The 23,572-nt window shown below is 45.5% G+C and overlaps 1 protein-coding gene across 1 annotated transcript in view; it reads left to right on the top strand.

Annotated features, from left to right (window-relative positions):
- Window positions 1-9,986: 9,986 nt before the first annotated feature.
- Window positions 9,987-23,572, top strand: part of LOC310794596 (rano class II histocompatibility antigen, B alpha chain-like) — a 39,587-nt gene continuing 26,001 nt past the window's right edge. Inside the window, exons 1-4 of the mRNA XM_083656581.1 lie at window positions 9,987-10,085; window positions 10,406-10,651; window positions 11,333-11,614; window positions 11,726-11,862. Coding sequence (XP_083512707.1) covers window positions 10,028-10,085; window positions 10,406-10,651; window positions 11,333-11,614; window positions 11,726-11,847 — 708 coding nt within the window. The 5' untranslated portion in view covers window positions 9,987-10,027 and the 3' untranslated portion in view covers window positions 11,848-11,862. The remainder of the gene's footprint in view (window positions 10,086-10,405; window positions 10,652-11,332; window positions 11,615-11,725; window positions 11,863-23,572) is intronic.

Below are 23,572 nucleotides of genomic sequence, written 5' to 3'. Positions count from 1 at the left end.
TACTTTACTTATTACTTTCAAAAGTAATACTCGCTACTTTACTATTACATTCATACACCAGTTCCGAAAAAGTGACATACAACCTGGTTAACCAGCTCCTTTTAAAACTGAATCCACTTTATTGGAACAATAATTCACCTTACAGGAGGAGTCAACAATCAGCCAAACTGCAGACTTTTTATTTCTTTATGTTGTTTTTATGTTTGGACCGGTGCATGTAACCTGACCAAACATAAAAACATTGGTGTGAACATACTCACGGCTTCTCTCTTCAATCTGTGGTTATAACTGGCACTGAAATGGCATGGAGATTCCTTCAGGAAATACTTCCGTTCAAGTGCCCGCCTTCCGCCTTGTCTCGTACTGGATTGGATGTTGCCAAGCTATCACTCCGATCGACACTGGCCAATAGGGACGTGCGTTACTTCTTTCTGCTGTAGGTCCCGCCCTTATTGTAACAGAAAAAGTTTTGCAAAACTCAGGTTTTGCAAACAAAACTTTTCATTTCGCAAAAGAAAAGTTGAGCTTTGTAAGCAAAGGTAATGGTTTCGCAAACAAATGTTTTGGAGTTGAGAACAAAATGTTTATGTTTGCATGCAACTTTTTTTAATTCACATTAATGAAAAATCTAAATCTAAATCTAAATCTAAATTATTTTATTTTATTTTTAAATTTTTCTTTGATTGGATTGTTGATAGTTTTGTTTTCAAATCTATGTTTTTGCATACGGATCTATTTTTTTTATTACAAAGTGGATTTATTTTCTCACAGATACAGTCTTTGGTTACAGGATGTAAACTTTCAGTCACAGAATAAAGACACATATATCTCTCCATACACACCCCAGCTTGCGTCACTGAACACACGCATATTTTTTAACACCTGTATGGTGTAGAAATTAGAAACATGTGACATCATGTAGTCTATATAGCAAATGGTTTATTTAAATTGTGTAAGTTAGTAGCCTACTTAATTAACCTGTATAAAGTAGTGTGGCACAATATTGTGCTTTAAGTAAAACAGTTGTCCAAAGGTAAAGTAAAGGCGAAAATGAATTATGCAAATGACAAATAATGTGAAAATGAATAAGCAAGAATATGAAAATGGATTAAAAAAGACACATTTTACATTGCATTTTGCAAATCAGCATGAATTCATCAGTCTTCCATTTGTCAATTTAATTCATTTAATTGACTTATAAATGGCTCATTTATAAGCATTTTTTATTAATATAGGTTTATAAATAGTTTTATCAAACAGCTCATTTAAAAGCATATTTTTCTAGAAGCCGTCTGGAAAGTGAATATGTACAGTAAATAGGGGATTCTTCAGGAGTCAAGACATTGGTGGTGGACTGGGGAGGTGGGTGGGGTCAAACACAGCTTTCAGAGAATGGGATGCGATCAGCTCAGGTACAGCGACCAGAGATCAGGGAAAGAGAATGATGACACGCTGAGCATGGCTATAAATAGGCTGCCACGTCATAGCCTCGGCATTGACGACATTATCGGCGTCATATAGGCAAGTGCGTCACACGGACATCACACTAGGATTACACTTGTCGTCACACTAGGATTAGGGCCTATGATGAGGTCACTAGGATTACAGATGCGAGGCAGCGTGTCTGGTCTTCATCTTGAAACTAGGTCGAGACCACCATTTCAATCATGAGAGACCAGACGCAAGCTTTATTCAAGTATGGCAGAGCGATAAGATCTATGGCATGGCAACTAATTCTGATGGCATGGCAGCATGGCGACTAGTTCTTTGGCGTAATGAGTCCGTGGTAAGATGCCTCTCTTCTTGAGGTGAGAGAGGGCATCTGCTCGGACTATAGAATAGAGAATCCCCTGAGAATTTCTGCTTGGATTGGATAAAGATTTGTATAATAGGCCTACATAATGCAGGGGGCACAGAGGAAAAAAGCACAGTATTGTACACAGAAGAAATCCATGCAGTCAGCAGAGACATCCTTATCCAATGCAAAAGATTCCCAGCAGGAATCAAAGAGCAGACACCGATCGGCACTGGGCAGAAAAGTGCCAAATGTCATCTTGAAAACATTCCTGGATGAACGATGACGGACTTTTGCGCATCGGAGGCGCCATGAAACCATAAAAGCACCCTCTCTCTCTTTCTCGCCCGCTCTCTCTCTCTCTCTCACTCTCTCTCTCTTTCCCTCTCCCCCCCCTCCCTCCCTCATGTCGGTTGACGCATGTAAAAGCATGCTGCCAATTAACCAATAATTAAGCCGACCTGGCTTTGCACAACAGAAGCTACTGTTAAAATGTTGAAAACTGAAGTGTCAGTATCTCCATAGTCTCGCTAGCCAGCCTCTCTTCCTTTCTGTCAGAGAGTCTGGCGTCGCAGGTTTCCATTGTGGGATTGCGAAAAAAATGCTCTGTTTGGGTTAACCAATCAGCCTCGTCTTGGGCGGTGCTTAGCGTTAGTGCCCTTGGAAAATAGTTTCGGGGTGGAACTTGTGCCGAGCAGGCCTTCTTTATTGCACAATCCAAATTTTCTTCAAAACTTGCCATTTTCAGCGTGTAGCAACGCGTTAGCCTGTAGGTTTCTGCCGTTAGCTTTCTACGCTAGCTAGTTAGCGTTCGGCGGGAGCATTACAGCGACACACATGGGAGCGGAAGCCGCTCTGATTGACATATGGTCGGAGCCAATGAACAGAGCGTGACAGAGCTTGCAAGCGGGGGAGCGGATATCCTGCTGCCACCGAAACAGCCGCTCGAATGGGAGAGCAGCTTTAGAGCAGGGGCGGGCTGATCCCTGTTGCCTGTTTCCACAGCGCCAGACTCTCTGACAGAAAGGAAGAGAGGCTGGCTAGCGAGACTAGTATCTCCATAATTACAAAGATAATGAACATTGCTCTATGACTATGAGCATTAAAACGACATGTGAATTGTCGTAGCGGAATTGATGGTTTCAGGCATACAAAGGGTGAGTCCACTTTAGGCTTCTGGCTGCACACTGCACAGTCAATTAAGAACATGTGCTCCTGCAATGCCTGCCGCATGCAATGTCCATGGATCTGACATCATGCTGGGAACGGGACAGGCTTTTGTAGAATTTAGAAGCAAGGTTTACTCCCCCCCCCCCCCCCCCCCCCCGATTTTTTTATCCCATATTTTATCCCCCATTAGTGCTAACTTAATTTATTTATCCTGGTTGCTACTCCACCCTCTGCCGATCTGGGGAGAGCCGAAACTGGCTCCATGCTTCCTCCGAGACATGGGCAGTTAGCCAGCCGCTTCTTTTCACCTGAAAGAGGAAGCTTCACCGGTAGGACATCACATGGGAGGTTCACGCTATTCCAACCAGTTCCCCTCCCTCTGAACAGGCGCCTTTAACGACCAGAGGAGGAACCACATTAGCAACCAGGATATTGCATGTTTTTGGCAAATTGTCATGGCAAAGTGTTTACAAAAGATGGACAATAAAGCTGATTTTCAAAGTACCTTGAGGATTTTTTAAGTTGTGAATTAAGTCAAATTTCTCTCTTGATTACAAAGGTGGAAAATACAACTGTTTTTAACGGGGTGTTTAGTGATTAAATGTTTAAGCTCCCCACAAATGCAGATGTTTTTTTAAATATATATAACCAATTGCAAATTATTACAATTACCAAACAGATAAAAAGTAGATTATTGAAATGTTTTAACTTATTTTAGATTTAGAATGTTAGAATTTTCTATAAAACACAATACATTTTAATGTAATTCCACAACGTTTATTTTTGGCCCTCGGCCCTCCACCCAGATTGAGTTTTGGCCCTTCATGGGAAAGAATGTGGGCACCCCTGGTTTGGCTCCATCATCTCAACACATTCTCATTATTCACAACATAGCATGTCCTCTCTATGTTGTCTATTTCTCACCTTGGCTTCACTTCTGAACACACAGGGGAGCCTTTTACATCATTTTCTGACACCACAAGACCGTAGCCAAAAACCTCTGTTACAGTTATATTTATTTAGACATTAAACAACTTGGTTAAGGTTAGAGAAATGGTTGGCTTCAGTTCGGCTTAAATAACAAAAAGTTAAATGTGACTTATGGTTGAAATGACTTTGAATCTAACCCCGGTCTCTGATGTCAAAGACCACAACACCCTTACTGGCCAACGGTTTGTGTCATTGTCACACTCCTGTGGTGTTGATTTCACACGTGGGATCTATAGGAGTCTGTTGATCTACTCTGCATGTTGAAAAGTGACGGGGTGAGATGATGTCCTCTTGGACCTGGTCAACAGCCTGTGTGGTGTCCATGTTTTCATCTGCATTTTCACATGAACCCAAGAGACTGGAAATAACATGAAAGAGCAAATTATGTTTGATTATTAACAGCATAGAAATTGGATGTAAATTGAAAGAGATGAAATAAAATATGTTCCCCTCTCCTCTAAAACAATGTGGATATGATGATGCTGTGATATATGAAGCCTAGCGTGGACGCTCCCATCCTCACCTGAGCTCATCACACACACACACACACACACACACACACACACACACACACACACACACACACACACACACACACACACACACACACACACACACACACACACACACACACACACACACACACACACACTCATGTGGCTGAGCCTGACTAAAGTTACTTTCTTCATCCCCTCCTATCAGTCACACATCAAATCATCACAAAACCTGCCTTCTATCAGCTCAAAAACATTTCCCAACTCCAGTCATCTCTCTCTGACCCCGTGACCCTGTGGCAGAGACAGTAGAAGAGTTAGATCCACACACTGCTGGAGACTTCTCCAATAGATTTATTGTATTGTTATGATCACAAACAGCCTTCTTCAGAATGAATGATTCATTCTGAAGAAGGTCGTTTGTGACTGAAACATAATACAATAAATGTACTTGGAGAAGTCTCCAGCAGTGTGCGGATCTACTTCTTTGACTGGTTACTGATTATTTGTTCGTCCTGCACCTGCTAATCAAGTGGATGTGCATACTTTACTTTACTTTACTTTACTTTACTTTACTTTACTTTACTTTACTTTACTTTACTTTACTTTACTGTAGCAGAGACCCCCCGTCTGGAGTCCTGTCCAGGGTACCCAGCAAAGCCCTGGACAGGCTCCATGTGCAGAACTCAGCTGCCAGGTTGAGGGTTCTCTCCTGCACCAAGCCCTGGCAGACATCACCTCCACCCTCATCCACCTCCACTGGCTCCTGGTCAAGTCCTGCATCACTTACAAAATCCTCCACGCTCTCACCACCCCATTATCTATGTGACCTATGGCCTCTAGACTTTCTGTCAACGCTGGCATTCATTACCATTATTATAACAACTGTTGCCAAGGAGAGTAGCTATTGGCTGCTCAAAAAGCTGACAGAAGTGGGCATAATATCATGACATGGTGCTAATTTGCATATGAATCACCTATAAAACCTACTGCTCGCTATAGAGGGAGGGGAAGCACTGTACATGAAACGGGAACTGTAGCACCATGGACCACAAGGCACTGAGAAGAGTGAGGAGCACCTGACAGGATGTGAACTGTCAAAACTGCAGGAACTGTACAATCAGAGATGTCTCAGGAGGTCCCGGAAGATCATCAAGCACACGAACCACCTGCACAACAGCCTGTTCTCCATGTTGCCCTCAGGGAGAAGATACAGGGTCCTGAAAGCACGAACGTCTGTGGAATAGTTTCTTCCTTCAGGCAACAAGACTCCTCAATAAATAACACAAACACCTGTATTATTGACATTTGCACACACTTCCACTGACAAGTGGACACTTTTGGACACTGGACACTTTTATATCTATTCTATTTCAATACCTATCACTTTTACCTTTCTTACTTTACTGTTTACCTCAACTGCCTTACTGTACATACACTGTTTACATTATGTGCTATTTAGCTATATTGCCCTATCGTTGTGTTGTGATTGTGTGCTCTATTTGTTGTTTGCTGTGATTTTGTACCTATTTATCTTCTGCACCTTGTCTGTAATGGAGTCCACAGCATAAGAATGTCACACGTGTCTGAACTTGTACAACGAGTGACAATACAAATGTTGAATCTTGATCATCAGACCTCTCTGGATGACAAGCAAGCAGATCAAACCACCATCAGCTGTACAATGCTTTGAGATTCAACGAAGGTGAACGACAGATCCAAAGTGACGGTCAGACAGACAGACAGACGGTCAGACAGTCAGACAGACAGACAGACAGACAGACAGACGGTCAGACAGACAGACAGACAGACAGACAGACAGACAGACAGTCAGACGGTCAGACAGACAGACAGACAGACAGACAGACAGACGGTCAGACAGACAGACAGACAGACAGACAGACAGACAGTCAGGCAGACAGACAGACAGACAGACAGACAGACAGACAGACAGACAGTCAGACAGACAGACAGACAGACAAACAGACAGTCAGACAGACAGACAGACGGTCAGACAGACAGACAGACGGTCAGACAGACAGACAGTCAGACAGACAGACAGACAGACAGACAGACAGACAGACAGACAGACAGTCAGACAGACAGACAGACAGACAGACAGACAGACGATCAGACAGACAGACGGTCAGTCAGACAGACGGTCAGACAGTCAGACAGTCAGACAGACAGACAGACAGACAGACAGACAGACAGATGGTCAGACAGACAGACAGACAGACAGACAGTCAGACAGACAGACAGACAGACAGACAGACAGACAGACAGACAGACAGACAGACAGTCAGACAGACAGACAGACAGACAGATGGTCAGACAGACAGACAGACAGACAGACAGACAGACAGACAGACAGACAGACAGTCAGACAGACACACAGACAGACAGACAGACAGACAGACAGACAGACAGACAGACAGACAGACATTGCCGCAGCAATTGGCCCCTAGCACAACGACCTCACAAGGTTCCTCCTCAGCCAAGTCACTGGGGCAATCCATGTGGCGATCCATGTGTGGATTGCCACCATATGGTGGAAAGGTTTTCTTGCGTTCACTGGGGGTGAGGGGGTGCCGCTGTGTCCCGGCCTGGCCTTCCCTCCCACGCCTTATGTGGGCGGGGGCCGGGTCGGGGGGCATCGGTGCTCTTCATCACTGGTCGAGGGCTGCCGGTTGGTTTAGAACAGCTTAGGTAGGCGATAGATTAGCTACAGCCTAAGGCTGACCTGTTAGTGTTCAGGCTAAAATCAGACTAGAGCAGGGTAGGATAGGCCAGATTAGGCTGTAGATTAGCTAGATACTATGTCTCAGTTAGCTCTGGTTAATGCTTAGAGTAGTCAGTTGTCTGATCTTCTCCCCCCCCCCCTCTCTTTCCCCCTTCCCCCGCTTCTTCCCTTCTTCCCCCTTCCTGTTCTCCTCTCTTTCCATGCTCTTTCCTCCCCCACATCCCACCGCCCCCCCCTCCCATCTCCTGCTCTCTCCTCATTCTCCCCCCCTCTGCTCCTTCTCCTCTTCTCCCCTATTTTCCTGAATCCCTGCCACTTCCTGCTCTCCCTTCTCTCACATTCCCCCTGCTCTCCTTCCCCTGCACCCTCCCACCTCTCCTTCTCTGCCTCTCTGTCCTCCCCCCTCTCTCACATTCCCCCTGCTCTCCTTCCCCTGCACCCTCCCACCTCTCCTTCTCTGTTCTCTCCTCCTCCACATTTCCCATTTTCTCCCCACCCTCGCCCTAATCCGGGCCCGTATCCTACTCCCTCCCTCCACCCTAGACCCTACCTCTACTCTCTGTCCTCCCCCCTCTCTCACATTCCCCCTGCTCTCCTTCCCCTGCACCCTCCCACCTCTCCTTCTCTGTTCTCTCCTCCTCCACATTTCCCATTTTCTCCCCACCCTCGCCCTAATCCGGGCCCGTATCCTACTCCCTCCCTCCACCCTAGACCCTACCTCTACTCTACCTCCCCTGTACCCTTCCACCTCTCCTTCTCTGTTCTCTCCTCCTCTCTGTCCTCTCCCCTCTCTCACATTCCCGCTGCTCTCCTTCCCCTGCGCCCTCCCACCTCTCCTTCTCTGTTCTCTCCTCCTCTCTGGCCTCTCCTCCCTCTCACATTCCCCCTGCTCTCCCTCCCCTGCACCCTCTCCTTCTCTGTTCTCTCCTCCTCCACATTTCCCATTTCTCCCCACCCTCGCCCTAATCCGGGCCCGTATCCTACTCCCTCCCCTCCCCCAACCCTAGACCCTACCCCTACCCTGGCTCTCCCTCCCCTGCACCCTCATCTCTCCTCCTCTGTTCTCTCCTCCTCCACATTTCCTATTTTCTCCCCACCTCCCCCCTCTCCTCCCTCCTCCCTCTCCCTCCCTCCTCCACTCTCCTGCTTTCTTCAAATGTTCAAATGTTATCTTTATTCTGTATATTCTTGTTACTGTGTGTTAGCTAGAATCAGCTAGACATACTTTCTGTGAAGCCCTCTGAGACATGCTTGTGAATTAGGGCTATATAAATAAACTTGACTTGACTTGACAGACAGACAGACAGACAGTCAGACAGACACACAGACAGACAGACAGACAGACAGACAGACAGACAGACAGACAGACAGACAGACAGACAGACAGACAGACGATGAGATGGATGAGTTAGAAAACACCTCTGCAGACCTAAATTCAACTGAGATGTGGTTTCAGTTGAGGATGAACTTGAAGAAAATGAGAAAAAGAACTATAGTTTCAAAAAAAATAACGAAGTAACTTTTACTCTGAGTACATTTTAAATTAGCTACTTTTCTACTTTTACTCAAGTGAATTATTTTTAAACCAGGAATTTTTGTGTGTGTGTGTGTGTGTGTGTGTGTGTGTGTGTGCGTGCGTGCGTGCGTGCGTGCGTGCGTGCGTGCGTGCGTGCGTGCGTGCGTGCGTGCGTGTGTGTGTGTGTGTGTGTGTGTAGTGACATGAACTGAAAACTATAGAAAGACGAGCAAGAAAAGGCTGTGAAACCAGCAGTGTTGGACAAGTTACTCAGGAAGAGTAATATGTTACCCTTTACTTATTACTCTTTTAAAAGGTAATAATATTGCATTACTCATGACTTGGTATCAAAAGTAAGTTACGTTACTTGTTATGTTACTATGGCATATTACTTTCTCTACCCCTCCCCCCTTCTGTAAAAGTGATGTAACCAGTTTAGCCAGATCTTTTTACAACTGAATCCAGAAGAATAATTCACCTTACAGGAGTCAACAATCAGCTAAACTGCAGACTTTATTTATTTGCCACCTATTAGGACAGAAACATTATCGCGTTCGGGAAACGCAATCAGTAGTCTCACATAGCTAGTCCTATCGCCACACATTACTGGTGAAAGTAATGGAATAACTTGAAGTTACTTGGATTAGAAATTGTAATATTATTAGTGTACTGGAAACTGTAATCCTGTTACATTGGTGAAAGTAATACATTACAGTAATAATATACTGTATTACTGAGTAATATATTACAGTAATAGTAGTTAGTAATAGATTATTGCTCAATACTGGAAACCAGCAGCAGCAAGCAACCACTCTCACCAAATGCACAGTGCCTCTCTCTCTCCCCCCACCTCTCTCTCTCTCTCACTCACTCACTCACTCACTCACTCACTCACTCACTCACTCTCTCACTCACTCACTCACTCACTCACCCACTCTCTCTCTCTCTCTCACACACACACACACACACACACACACACACACACACACACACACACACACACACACACACACACACACACACACACAAACACTCCTTTGTTTCTGTCAAATAATATAATATATAAAAAACGTTGGAAGTTATTGACTGACTATATAGTCATTATAGATACAACAGTCAGGCATTATGTGAGTGTTATTCTCCATCATCACTTCATTTCTCAGCAGTTCTCAACTGTGTCTACGTGGAGACTGATGATGCAAGTCAAAGCTGTAATGTGATTGGTGGAGCTGCGTGTAAGACAACGCTGTTCCTTGTGTTTACTTACAGTTTGCAGCAGTCAGTGTGAAGTCGACACGGTGCTAAGTTGTGTTGTGAAGATGAAGAGCTCACAGACCCTCGTCTTCCTCTCATGTCTCCTTGGTGTCACAGCAGACAGTAAGTAGCCTACATCACACGTCTGTTCCTCACATTGAGTCTCACACTCACTCCAATGTTCTGTTGATGTGAAAATCATTTGAACTGAGCTCCTTCTGAACCAGAGAGACATTTAGAGTCAGTGGAGATATTTAACGTTTTCTGCACCTCTGAGGAAATAAACCTTTCACTCGTATTAGTTATTAAACGGTTGTTTTAATATAAAAACAATAAACAGACAAACTCTTTAACGTGACGTGAGGATGTGAAAAATAAATCCACTCTGTGATTCTGGATGTGAAGAAGTTTGACATTTTGTTTTTCATCTTGTGTCGTCTCAGCTGTACATGAGGATCTGCACATCACTGGCTGTTCAGAAACTGATGGAGAGGACATGTATGGACTGGATGGTGAAGAGCGATGGTACGCAGACTTCATCAACAAGAAAGGAGTTGTCTCTCTGCCCAAGTTTGCAGAGGATCTTACCTGCATAGGATGTTATGAGTCGGCTGTGGTTAATCAGGCCAGGTGCAAAGACAACCTGCAAAAAATTCGGCGTTTCTTAAAGAACCCTCTTCTGCAGCTCGGTAAGGAAACATGACAAAGCTTAATTTACCACTGTTCAACAATTTAAACTACAGATAAGGAAGGACTGCTGGTGTTTTACATGACATTTTACACTGTCATAAAAATACAATAACTTTAAGTGATCTCTAAAAACCCTCTGTATGTTGTATTATTTTGTTTAAGCTACTGTTGATTGTGTGTGAAGCACTTTGTAATGCTGTGTTTAAAAAGGTGCAATAGCCTTGATGATTTTACCATAATGTATAAGAACATAATATTTCATATAGACAAATGTAAGTCCATACCCGCCGGGAATGAGCGCGCCACATAGCCTACTTGCAGACTTCACACACACACACACACACACACACACACACACACACACACACACACACACACACACACACACACACACACACACACACACACACACACACACACACACACTCACACTCACACTCACACACACACACACACACACACACACACACACACACACACACACGGATAAAACAAAGGGTTTAATCTCAAACAGGCCATACAACAATAATAGCAAGCATCCATCACATCCATACAGGGTTACTAAGTAAGTAAAAGGATTTTGACAGAACTCAGAAAACATATTTAATGCTACTGAGACATGAAAAGTGATATTGGTATGAATTGTGGAGAGGTTTACATGATATTGTATTGTTGTACAGATGCTCCTCACAGCTTCATCTACACCAGAGATGATGTGGAGCTGGGAGTGGAGAACCACCTCATCTCCCATGTGACTGGGTTCTACCCTGCTCCTGTCAAGGTCTACTGGACCAGGAACAATGTGAACGTGACTGAAGGAACCAGCCTCAACGTCCCCTACCTCAACAAAGATGGCACCTACAGCCAGGTTGCCAGGCTGAGCTTCATCCCACAGCTTGGAGACATCTACAGCTGTTCTGTGGAGCACCGAGCCTTGAGCCAGCCGCTGACCCGGATCTGGGGTGAGGCACCTTTATCTGTTAGCTAACCAAAACTACAGTTAGCTAACAACAACCAAAACTATAGCTGTGATGCTGTCTTCCTGTGTGTTCATGTGTTTGGTTCCTCCTCAGATGTGGAGCAGGAGCAGCCGGGGATCGGACCTGAGGTGTTTTGTGGACTGGGTCTGACCGTGGCTCTGCTGGGCGTGGCCACAGGAACCTTCTTCCTCATCAAAGGAATCGAATGCAACTGATCAGTTATTGATGATGTGAGGCGGACCGAAGGACCTGCAGGAGTTAACAGACTGCTTTCTGTCCTACTGCTTCTCTCTGCTGTGTGGATCTGTACTGATTCACATCACATTTTAACTTTCACACAAACAAATCAATTAACTTTTTATCTGTTTGTTCTTTTCGGTAATAAATATTTACATTTTCACTGTTTAACTTTGAAATTACAAAGCTTTCTATTGTGGCATTTGGACTAGTCAATCACTGCTTATATTATGGGTGCATTTGTAAACAGTCACTCTGAGCACCAGAGTGCACTCAAACTGGACCGTTCGTAAAACATTGAATTTCTTTGAACAGCCGCCCTCTCATGTTAGTCTCTAGACAGATGTTTAGAGCATCAGATTGAATTTATGAACGCACCCTGAGTAGCCTATTTTAGCCTACATACTTTTATTAAATTACATTATGCTAGAAATATTGTGTGCTCATTTATAGCATGCCTCGCCCTTGCTGCCTCGCACACTCACGGGTGATTATTTTATTTCGGGCACTTTCATGTCCCTGGGATGCATTTTTAATACTTTCTTTCATGTTGTTTTTGTTATCATTGCTTAGTATGATTTATTACTCACCTAGACTTTATTATTCTCTTGGAATATTTTTTTATCTACTTTTATACTGTTGAAATTTCACCATTTTCGCCTTGTCCCCAACACAGAGTTTTACTATTACTAATATAAATACAGTTGAATCAATTATTTTCTCTCAAATATTTAACTACCTACAATTTGTGACGTTGTTTGTTTACACCAGCCTACCCAATCAGAGTGAAGAGGCTCATTAGCATACTCTGTAAACTTTATTATACCTCCAGTTGTGTTTTCACTCATGATGAGAATTCTGTCTCTTTTTAGTGATTCAGATCATTTAGCTCAGCTCAGCAATAAGAGTCGGGTCTTTGAGCTCCCAAATGGCTCTTCAGTTAGTATCCTACTGGCCCTTTCTGGCTTTTATCATTCAGTAAATTAGTAATGTTTTGACTATTAATTGAATAATGTAAGTGATACATATGCACACATACCAATCATAAGTTATGATTGGTATATGTGCATATGTATCACTTACATTATTGAATTAATTATAGACTACTAAAGCTTATAATTTCCAGAATACCATAATTTTACATTAGCCTATGTTTGGTAATAAAATAATGTAAAAACATAACATGATGTATATAACAACAACATAGTAAACCCTGCTTAATATGATATATTTACCTTACATTCTGCCTTTAGGTTGTCTGTTATTAAAATGCATCTACTGCTTCATTTGTGACTGTCACTCATCTTGTTTGCTGTTGTCTGTCATCACACATGATTGGCTGCACGCTCACACACACATCAACACAACAGTCAGTCCATGGAGTTCATGTGACCGAGCAGTGTGGTGAAAAGATCATTAGTGGGGATAATCGTCTCTCAGACGGGAGCCAGTGTAGCTGAGTCAATGTTGTCCATTTTATTTTTGTGAACATTCTACAGCCGTTCCACCAGCTCGATCACAGCCCCTCAAAGTGAAACAGCAAAACAACACAGAATGACTGTTGATCGCAAAATAAAATGGAAGTTAATGAATGTTAACTTAAAGGAGAACTTACCTCCAAAACACTTTTTTTCAGCTTTTAACCAATATATATGACTTTGGGGGTGATGTGTGAAGAATTCTGGTCAAAATTTCCACATTTGACACCAAACTGTTGCTATTTTACCATTTGTATCATTTTTCAGCAGCATACCTGGCATAAGCGCCCTCTAAGGGTGTAACACTGCTTTTTTTTTTTCTCAAATGAATGGGATATTTGACACGTCATGACGTCATGGTGAACCAAAGACTATGGGATTTCAAGATAGTTACTCCCCTACTCCCCCTGTACCCTTTCGGCTCCTCACAACTCCAAGCCTATTGCCATGATGTCACTTGACCTGTTAATTTATTACAATCGCCTGTTATTTTCCTACCAACTCCTATGTAACACAATACTATCAATAAACGCCACTATAATCATAAAAGGAAGGACATAGCAAGTAAATCATTCCCAACCTTTTTCATACTAAGGGGCCCTATGATGAGATTTGGTCTCATGTAAATCTTATTTTTTATTTTTTATAGCCTAGATATGATTTTGTCCAGAATTCCATATAATTAGGTTGAGAGACAACGAATGCTGGAATCCTCTCAAGGACGACTGGTGGTCTTCTGTGCCCCTTTTCGCTGGGGACACAGAGCTGCTGCACTGACTGCCCGGAGGGAGGGAGGGGTTTATTGTGTGTTTGCAGCAATCAGCTCCGAGAGCCCAGCATCAAAGTGAGAGCCTCGATTTCATCCTTCCGCAAACAAATCTTATCGCAGCGCACATGTAAAATATAACGCTATACTACGACGTGACAACGTGACAAAGCTGGTCTAAACACATCGGCTACTATAATAACGTCACTGTGTACAAGCAACGCCAACTTTTCAGGAAATGTCAGCAGCGACTGGGGACTGGGGGGGGGGGGGACTCGATGTGTGTGTGTTTTGCTGCGCGGAATGGATTTGATCAGGCAAGTAGATCCTGTGCTCTTAAAATACTGAACACCACGTTGTCATATTTGACATATGTCTTCATTGTAGACAGTTTATCGCTGAATGTGTCATTACATTATAAATATCTTACCTGAATAAGCTCAAATGCTGTTAGAGGATTATCACACCGAGTCTGATGCCCTTTCTGCGGCCACGCAGCAGCTCGTAGGCACCCTGCCTTTTAGAGCGCGAGCACGAGCTGCTGTGTGCTCAGGCAGCGGGGACGCGCGGGCGGAGCTCTTCACAGGTCTGACACTGCCCTGCCTGCAGTAACTTTTAACAAGAATCACGAAAAGCCCCAAAACGCAAATTAAAAACGGATTTCATTGCGCGGTTTATCTCTAGTTAGACGAGGGAATTACGTGGAGAAATCTCGCATTGTGTTACCCCAGAGCGAGAGGTTTGTCCTATTGTGGGTGTGCTGCTGTTAATGAGCCCATGTCACTTTGCTCTCGTAACGTAGTTTGAGTAGTTTCCATAGAGATACATGCAGAAAAATAATTAAATTTCTAGTTCGCCACTGAATTACCAAATTGATATAACTTTCAACCATTTTGAGCAAAGCTCTTTCCAAACAGGCCACCAGCGTTGGCTAGTTGTTGATATTTATAAAGATATGGCCCCTCTCAAATAAATGATTTTTGAGGCAGTAGGCAAACTGTAATGGCGTTGATTTCCGAAAAAGAATCTTGACTTGAAGACAGCCAAAGAGTCCAGTATAGACAAGAGCATATGTCATTTCTTGGTTTTTTCCATAGGTATTTTCAAATCACTGTTCTAATACATATCTAGGGGGTAAGTCCTCCTTTAAGTTCAGGAGCAGGCCACGCCTCAACCACTCTAAACCACTCCTCTAAACCGCACCCCAATTACCTGGCAGAGTTACATATACCTGTTGAACACATCCTGCCCTGTTGGTCTCAGCTCTGTCGAGCATACGCATTGCTACAGGATTGATAGCATTATACCAGCTCTCAACCAAACAATTCACTCACCGCCATGGATGTTCCTGAACTGCAGATCAATCCGGCATTATCCGACGATAATCTTTATGATGATCTGTACGAGACAGAATTTCTTCGTGCAGCTCAAGAAACGCCACCCTCACGTCAAAGCCATCAGAGCCAAGCGTCCCAGCAGAGTCGCGTCCGCTCGGTGGTTAATACGGCCGGAACACACATCTTGCATGTGCGTGGCGTGTGCGTGTGCGTGGCGTGCTTGCTGCGGCTGGCACGCCCGTGGCATCCACACAGGCAGCGTGGCTGGTGCGTGCAGCTGCTGCGCTGCTGCCTGTCTGCCAACTATCTTCCTATAGAGTTTACCATTTATTAAATTTGCTATAAACAATACAATGATGATTTTAACTGAAGATCGCTTGGGCTCACTTCAGAATCGAGGCAGTATGATTTGTGTGTCTGTGTGTGTGTGTGTGTGTGTGTGTGTGTGGTGGGGAGGGGAGGAACGAAGCCACGTTGTAGCCTATCTGGTTTTTCAGAGGGCAGGAGAACTGCAGCTGTGAGCTCAGCTCATCCTCGTCTCAAATCAAAACGAGCCTTGATTGGCAACCAGAGTCAAAAAAAATATGCCGCAAATTCGCCCAGAGAAATAAACACAGAAGTGTTGTGAGAATTTTATTGTTGATATAAAAGAGAATATGCTCTCAATTGTATAACATTGTAATTTAGGATGTTACCTGAACGCAACACAGGTGGTTACAGCCAATGACATGCACGGAAAACGTATGTGTCTCTGACCCAGTCAGTGTCAATAAACAGCTCCATGGGAGAAGAACCACAGAGAAAGAGAAACTGTTCCTCGTGTATATTTATTTCCTCCGTCTTGCTGCTGCTCTGGGAGTGCACGCGAGAACTGCTGCATTAACCCACTCTGCTAACAGTTATTATGTCTGCTTTGAAAATAGTGCTTGTATGATGTGATTATGAACAGAAATAGGTCATTTTTAATGTGTATTTCTGTAGAGACGCTAGAGACACGCGCGCGGAAAGCTGAAAAAATAGGCTTCGCTTCTATTCTCTAGATGACGCGCGTCTCACGCTCGCAAGACACGCGCCTGAGACGCGCGTCTGATGCCGGTGGTGTGGCTGCTGTAACCTGCACATGAACCTGCGGGAACCGAAATGAAAACGCCACGCAGACGCACAGCACACGCAAGATGTGTGTTCCGGCCGTTACAGTTCCTCAACGGAGCCAGCGGCTTTCCCAGTCAAGCTTCAGGAATGAGATTTCTCCGACTCCCAGCAGATCTCACGCCTCCTCTCCCGATTCCATGAGGGATGAAAACCGTGGACGCAGCAGACATGACCGTCGGAGCCAGCTCCAAACCGGCTCGCGTTGGCAGCCGTCTTAAGGTCTCATTATGCTTTCCGCATCAGCGAGGAACACGAGTGTCCGCGCGGAAAAGTGACGTCAAATCAGCAGACACGCCCCTCCGCAAGGCTCCGTGCGGACGGTTTTCGAGCGGCCGTGCGCACGGCGAAATTTGTAACTACGCGGACGCGGACGGGCGGACAAAGTGGAGTTTTCAAGACTCGCGCTCAATTCCGCCTGCAGAAACCCACACAGAGTATACAAGCTCCACACGTTTCCTCGTCGGATTCCGTGTCTCTCATTTCCGTGCGGCCGGCCAAAGCGTCAAGCAGGCTTTACACGCCAAAGCCCACAAGCCCCCGTTCTCCACAACGGCGTAGACGCTCGGCGCGTTCATCTGCCATTCCACAGCCTCCAAGTCAGCCTAATATCCGCGACTGGACAGTCGCTCGCCTTCAACGTTTCCTGAAGGGAAATAACATTCCCTTCCACCGCGGAGACAATAAAGCTACGCTATTTAGGCTTTATTCAGCCACATGCAACGCTGGAACAACAAGCCCAGCGCTTCCTGCTTCTGCCTCAGCAAACCCAGCCCCCGTCCGTGTCGTCAGGAGTGACGTCACGCAGCCTCCACTGCTGCGGCGGCCGGCAACTCCAGCTCCCCCTAGCGGGGGACAGGTTGTATGTTCCCCTGTGCCTGCTCCCTATGTTCCCTACCCCTCTCAGCTGACCTCAGCTCCCCCATTTTCCCTGTCTTTGCAGGCTGCACAAAATCATCCCTGTACACATACATCCTCTCATCCCATCATCCCTTCCTCTACTCTTCCTTCAAGCTATCCAAGCAACATAGCTTCTGCTCCCCCCTTTTCTTTCTCGCAGCAGCAGCAGCTCCAGGGGCCCCGCCACAGTTTAACCAGCTTCAACCTCAGATTTTTCCAACTGGTCTGTCCTACCCCCCTCCCTTCCCCCCTCCCAACCCCTCCTTTCCCCAACACCCTAATGTGTTTCTCCCCAGTGTGAATAACTACACTCTAGCCACAGCGGTGCCATCCACCCAACCAGTTTCCTCACTTAATCGCCCTTCTCCCGTTTCTCCTGCACTACGCCATCAAATACTCACCGGTAATTATGTTGATCTAGCTCAGCTCCTTCAACCATGTCACGCAGACTCCAGTCTGACCAGGGAGATGCAGACCATTTTCGGGGTCGTGCAGCTCCGCGATCCAACTCCTTTAAGAGCTAAGGATTTAACTACGGCAGAATTTGCCTTGGCTTTTTCCCTCTACCGGGATATCATTTGCTCCACATATCCAATACGGAGAGCCGAACTTGATGACTATTTATCCATTATACTCGATTTGGCATTACGTTTCGGAGGGACAGGGTTCTACTCATACCACGTGCTCTTTGCTAACCAGGCTGCCGGCCGCTTACAACAATTCAACCAAGGTACATACTGGGGGGCACTCGACTCAGAACTATACTGTCGTATTTTCGCAGCCCGCGTCTCGCTCTCTTGCGAGTTATGCGGAGCCCCTTCTCACCCCGCCACAGCATGCACAGTAAGCGCCCCACCACCCCGTTCACGTTCCTCTTTCACTGGCACCACCTCACGTCCCTCTTTTACCGGCACCACCCCAGCCTTTAACCGTCTGTCAAGCCGTCTCTACTTTCTGAGACGGCTGAGGTCCTTCAACGTCTGCCGGACCATGCTGAGGATGTTCTATGAGTCGGTAGTGGCTAGTGCCTTCCTCTATGCTATTGTGTGCTGGGGCAGCAGGCTGAAGGCAGCGGATGCCAACAGACTTAACAAATTGATCCGTAAAGCCAGGGACATTGTGGGGCTGGACCTGGGCTCTCTGACTGCGGTGTCAGAGAAGAGAACGTTATCCAGGCTACGCTCCATCATGAGCAATGACTCGCACCCACTCCACGGCGTGCTAGTCAAACACAGGAGTACATTCAGTGAGAGACTGATTCCACCCAGATGCAACACGGAGAGGCACAGGAAGTCATTCCTGCCTGTGGCCATTGGTCTATTTAATGCCTCTCTTAAAAGAGCACCTCGGAGACGCTCAGTCTCCCTGAGACTGAGCCAGCGGATAGGCTAACTGGAAAAGTGCCTGGCTGAGTCACGTGTAACGTATAGGGCAAGCCGAATAATATAACTTCAGTGTGCAATAAAGATAGGCTAACTGGAAAAGTGCATGGCTGAGCCACGTGTAACGTATGGGGCAGGCCGAATAATATAAGTTCAGTGTGCAATAATGACAATTGGCACGTAAGGTATACTTACGTATTGCTTACTTAGACGTACTCCACTTTTTTTGCTCCTATTGCATTTAATACTGTTTACTGTTTATACTGTTATACTGTTTATTCCATGCTATGTTGTGTTCTTTCTTCTTCTCATTCTGCTTATTTTACTATCGCATTACTACTGTGTATTTTATTTTATTTTATTTTATGCTATCTGTGTTATGTAAACGAGCAACTGTAACTTGTCCCAATTTCCCCCCGGGGATCATTAAAGTCTTTCTGATTCTGATTCTGATTCATCAGCGGCACCCCCACCTTCCATTATTCCTAGGCAGTCAAAACCCGATGGCCCTCGGCCTAAGGGAAACGACAAAAGAGGAAGGCCGGTTCTCTACCAAGGAGGCAGAATGATATGCAATAATTTCAACGATCTGGGTTGCAAGATTTCCAGTTGCCGCCTCCTGCATATCTGCTCATTCTGCGGTGGTGCACATGCAAGGTCCGTCTGCCCTCACAACCCAACCCCGATTACAACCACATCTGCAGACAGCTGGAAAGCACGCCACCTCGCCACACCCGTTAAGGTAAACGCGCTAGCTAACGCTCTTCAAAACCATCCTGACAAAGAGTTTGTTTACTTTCTCATCAACGGATTCACGAATGGTTTCCACCCCGGTATCGAAGTATTCCCTGAGAATTCCCACATCTGCCATAACCTCCAGTCTGCTCTCACGGAACCAGATACTGTCGACACCTTATTGGCTAAGGAGGTAAAGGAAGGATTCATGATAGGCCCATTCAACAATCCTCCTTTTTCAGTGTATCGCATCAGTCCAATAGGTGTCGCCACTCGGAAGTACTCCGGGAAAAAGAGGCTGATTATTGACTTGTCTTCCCCACATGGCTCTCACATTCCAAGTATCAATAGTGTCATCCCTAGCCCAGATTTCTCAATGCGGTACGCAACCATCAATCATGCTATCACTCTCATCCGTCTAGCAGGACACGGAGCATGGCTCTCTAAAGCAGACATAACGAGCGCCTTCAAAGTTCTGCCGATCCATCCAGACTTCTGGCGCTTCTTCGGAGTTTGCTGGAAAGGTGCATTTTATTTCTCAGTGCGCCTCACCTTTGGCTGCAAAAGCAGTCCCAAAATATTTGACAGTCTCTCCGAAGCTCTGTGCTGGATCCTGGTTAACAACTACAGGCTTCCCTATCTGATCCATCTTCTTGATGACTTTCTTGTCGTCACTCCACCAGCCTCTCCTCCTCGCTACGGGCTTACCACGCTAGTCAACGCCTTCACCGATCTCGGCGTCCCTCTCTCAGAAGAGAAGACTGCAGGACCCAGCACATCACTTGAGTTCCTAGGCATTACCCTAGACTCAGTTTCATTCCAGGCATCTCTGCCCCTGGAGAAAATCCAGCGCATTATCTTGCTCCTGTCAAAGTATCTTCTGACAGATCGATGCACCAAACGACAGCTGCTAGCCCTCCTCGGTCACCTCAATTATGCTATTCGCATAATTCCCCAAGCAAAATCATTTCTGTCCAATCTACTGACCAAATCGGCAACCGCCCCCTCTCTTCACGATAGAGTTGTTCTCGACGACGGTTGCAAGATGGAAATGCGAATGTGGCAACACTTCCTATCCTCCTGGAATGGGATTTCATTTTTCTATGATGACTTCATCACTCAGCCAGAAGACATACAGCTATACACAGATGCAGCTCCCTCCATCGGTTTCGGTGGATATTATGGAGGGAAATGGTTCGCCTCCGATTGGCCCCCAGAGATCAAATCTCTCGACTCAGAGTCCCTGTCACCTTCATCGACACTGCATGAACTGTATCCAATCATCATAGCTGCCATACTTTGGGGGCACGAATGGTCCAGAAAATCCATACTGATTCATTCAGACAACACCGCGGTTGTCGAGATCCTCAACAAAGGCCGTTCACGTTCTCCCGCCATCATGCAGTTCATGTGCAGGCTCATTATGATTTCTGCTCGTCACCAATTCATCCTCCGTGCAGCGCACATTCCTGGTCATCACAACAGCATTGCTGACTCTCTGTCTCGCTTTGCCTTCCAGAAATTCAGGCGCTTGGCTCCGGACTCGGATATCCATCCCACACCAGTCCCACCGTTTTCCGCCACAACATACAACTAATGCATCCTCTAGAAAGCATCACAATCGCTTCCCAAGAAGCAATCCTCAATGGCTTCTCTCCCAGAACTCTCTCAGTTTACCTGACGGGCTGGAAGTGCTTCAAAACTTACCATGCCGCCTATCAGTTGCCATTTCCCTCTCTCGATGTCATGTCCATATGTAATTTCATTACCCACTCACGGTCAATCCAAAATATCCGCTCCTCCACCATTCAGACCTACCTAGCGGGTATCAACTTCTTCGTCAAATTAGTAACCGGCCTCCATTGTCCTTCAACCTCTCACTCCCATGTCAGCATGCTAATCAAAGGCTTGCGTAAACGGGAACCTGCTCTCCCGGCCATACGCTTGCCACTCACTTCTGACCTTCTCAGTCTCTGCATTCATACTCTACGCTCAGGCTACATGTCTCCTACCATCGACCTAACTCTAGAAGCCATGTTCCTGCTGGCCTTCTTCGGCTTCCTAAGGTGTTCCGAATTTGCACCTACTTCATCCGTCTACGATCCATCTCGTCATCCCCGTCTATCAGACATCACCAGTCACACCTCTGATTCTCTGATATTCCTGCTCCGAAGAAGCAAAACAGACCAGATGGGAATGTCTTCTCCCATCTACCTTTTCCGCCTCAACTCTTATCTCAGCCCATTTGAACCCCTGACCAAGTACATCAGCTCCAGGTACGCCGCTGAGGCATCACATCAACACCCACTCTTCCTCACTGAAACGGGAAGAGTGGCCAACCGTTTCTGGTTTCAAAAGCATTTTCGCAGAGTCCTGCAAATATCAGGGATCTCTTCAGAACACTACTCAAGCCATTCCTTCCGCATCGGTGCAGCATCCACAGCAGCCAGATCGGGTATCTCTGAGCAAACCATCCAGATCCTCGGCCGCTGGTCATCTCAAGCATACCGTTCCTACATCCATAACAATCTCTATGACCTCCGTCAAGCTCACGCTCAACTCAGCTCTATCTAAAAATATCCGACTCTTTTGGGGGTCTGAATCAGCTCGGACGTAAACACGCCGAACAGCATCAGCTCAGGCAGGACACGCCGAGACGGAACCCCCAACGCTGAGTCTCTCCTTCTGCTGTCTCCTCCCAGACAGACATCAATGGATGACACCTGCATGCACTCTCACTTGCACCTCATCATACGCATCATGCACACTCACTTGCACCTCATCACATACACATATTATCTTCATTAAATGTTCAAACGATACAATGTTGTGGCGTGGTCCTTGCTAGTGAAGTGCAAGTTAAATAGTGTCATTGGAGTGGTATCCAGTGTGTATTGAGATACTTTGATTGATCAACAAATCAATGTTATCATCAGCGTAAATCTGTCCTATTTAGATATTGCTATAGTCTGTCTATAGCCTACCTGCCTGCCTGTCTGCCTGTTTCTGTCTACCTGCCTGTCTTTCTGCCTGTTTGCCTGTCTTTCTGCCTGTCTGTCTCTCTGTCTACCTGCCTGTTTGCCTATCTGCCTGCTTGTCTGTCCCTATGTCACCGACCATAGATTGCCCAGCTGATTCGGTGACGTATTTTTCAGTCCCAAATTATTGGTTGCTGTCAGTGTCAATCATCGAACTGCTTTGACAATTCTGCCAAAGAACTTAAATTGATAAGAACCTTTGTCTGATCCAGAGCTGTAAGACCGGAAACAGTTATGGGAGACAGCTGCCATGACAGTTTGCCTGCTTCGAATGGTATTTTAGAGCCATAATATTGTTATAAATATCGACAATTAGCCAACAGATATCAAAGCTGGTGGGCTTTATGGAAAGAGCGTGGCTTGAAATGATTGGCAGTTATATAGAACTGGTCAGTGGCATTTTAATACTGACACATAGCTACCTAGCAGCGCTCTGCAATGCATTATGAATTTCCCCATGGGGATAAATAAAGGAAATAAATGATAACTAACTAACTTAACTTAGTTAACTTATTATTGGTAACGTTAGATCACGTTAGATTAATTATTTAATAAGGTCCCACTGCCTACATCGACCAGCCAATCAGGTATCCCCGACAGTATCTGTCCTTAATAAACAGTGGATGGGCACAAAGGTCCAGACCTATATGAAGAGAATGACAACTGTGATTCATATGGGTCTGGATCGATACCAGGCTACTCTCTGCCACCAGCAGCCTTTAGGCTGAACTGTCTGCCTGGCAACAGGTGATGCTGGTCATGTGACCAGTGTGTGGCTCCTACATTGGTTTTTATAACAAGATTCGGGTTGAGTCTGTCAGTTAGTGAACTCAACAGAGGGACATGGCTTCATCTTTTCTGCTCTTCTCCTTCTTCTTCATCAGTCTGTATGGAGCAGGTAGGATCAATACATCAATA

The sequence above is a fragment of the Poromitra crassiceps genome (assembly GCF_964638095.1).
Source record: "Poromitra crassiceps genome assembly, chromosome: 20".
Taxonomy (NCBI): domain Eukaryota; kingdom Metazoa; phylum Chordata; class Actinopteri; order Beryciformes; family Melamphaidae; genus Poromitra; species Poromitra crassiceps.
The sequence above is the reverse complement of the archived record's forward strand: the minus strand, read 5'-3'. Positions and strand labels throughout refer to the sequence as shown.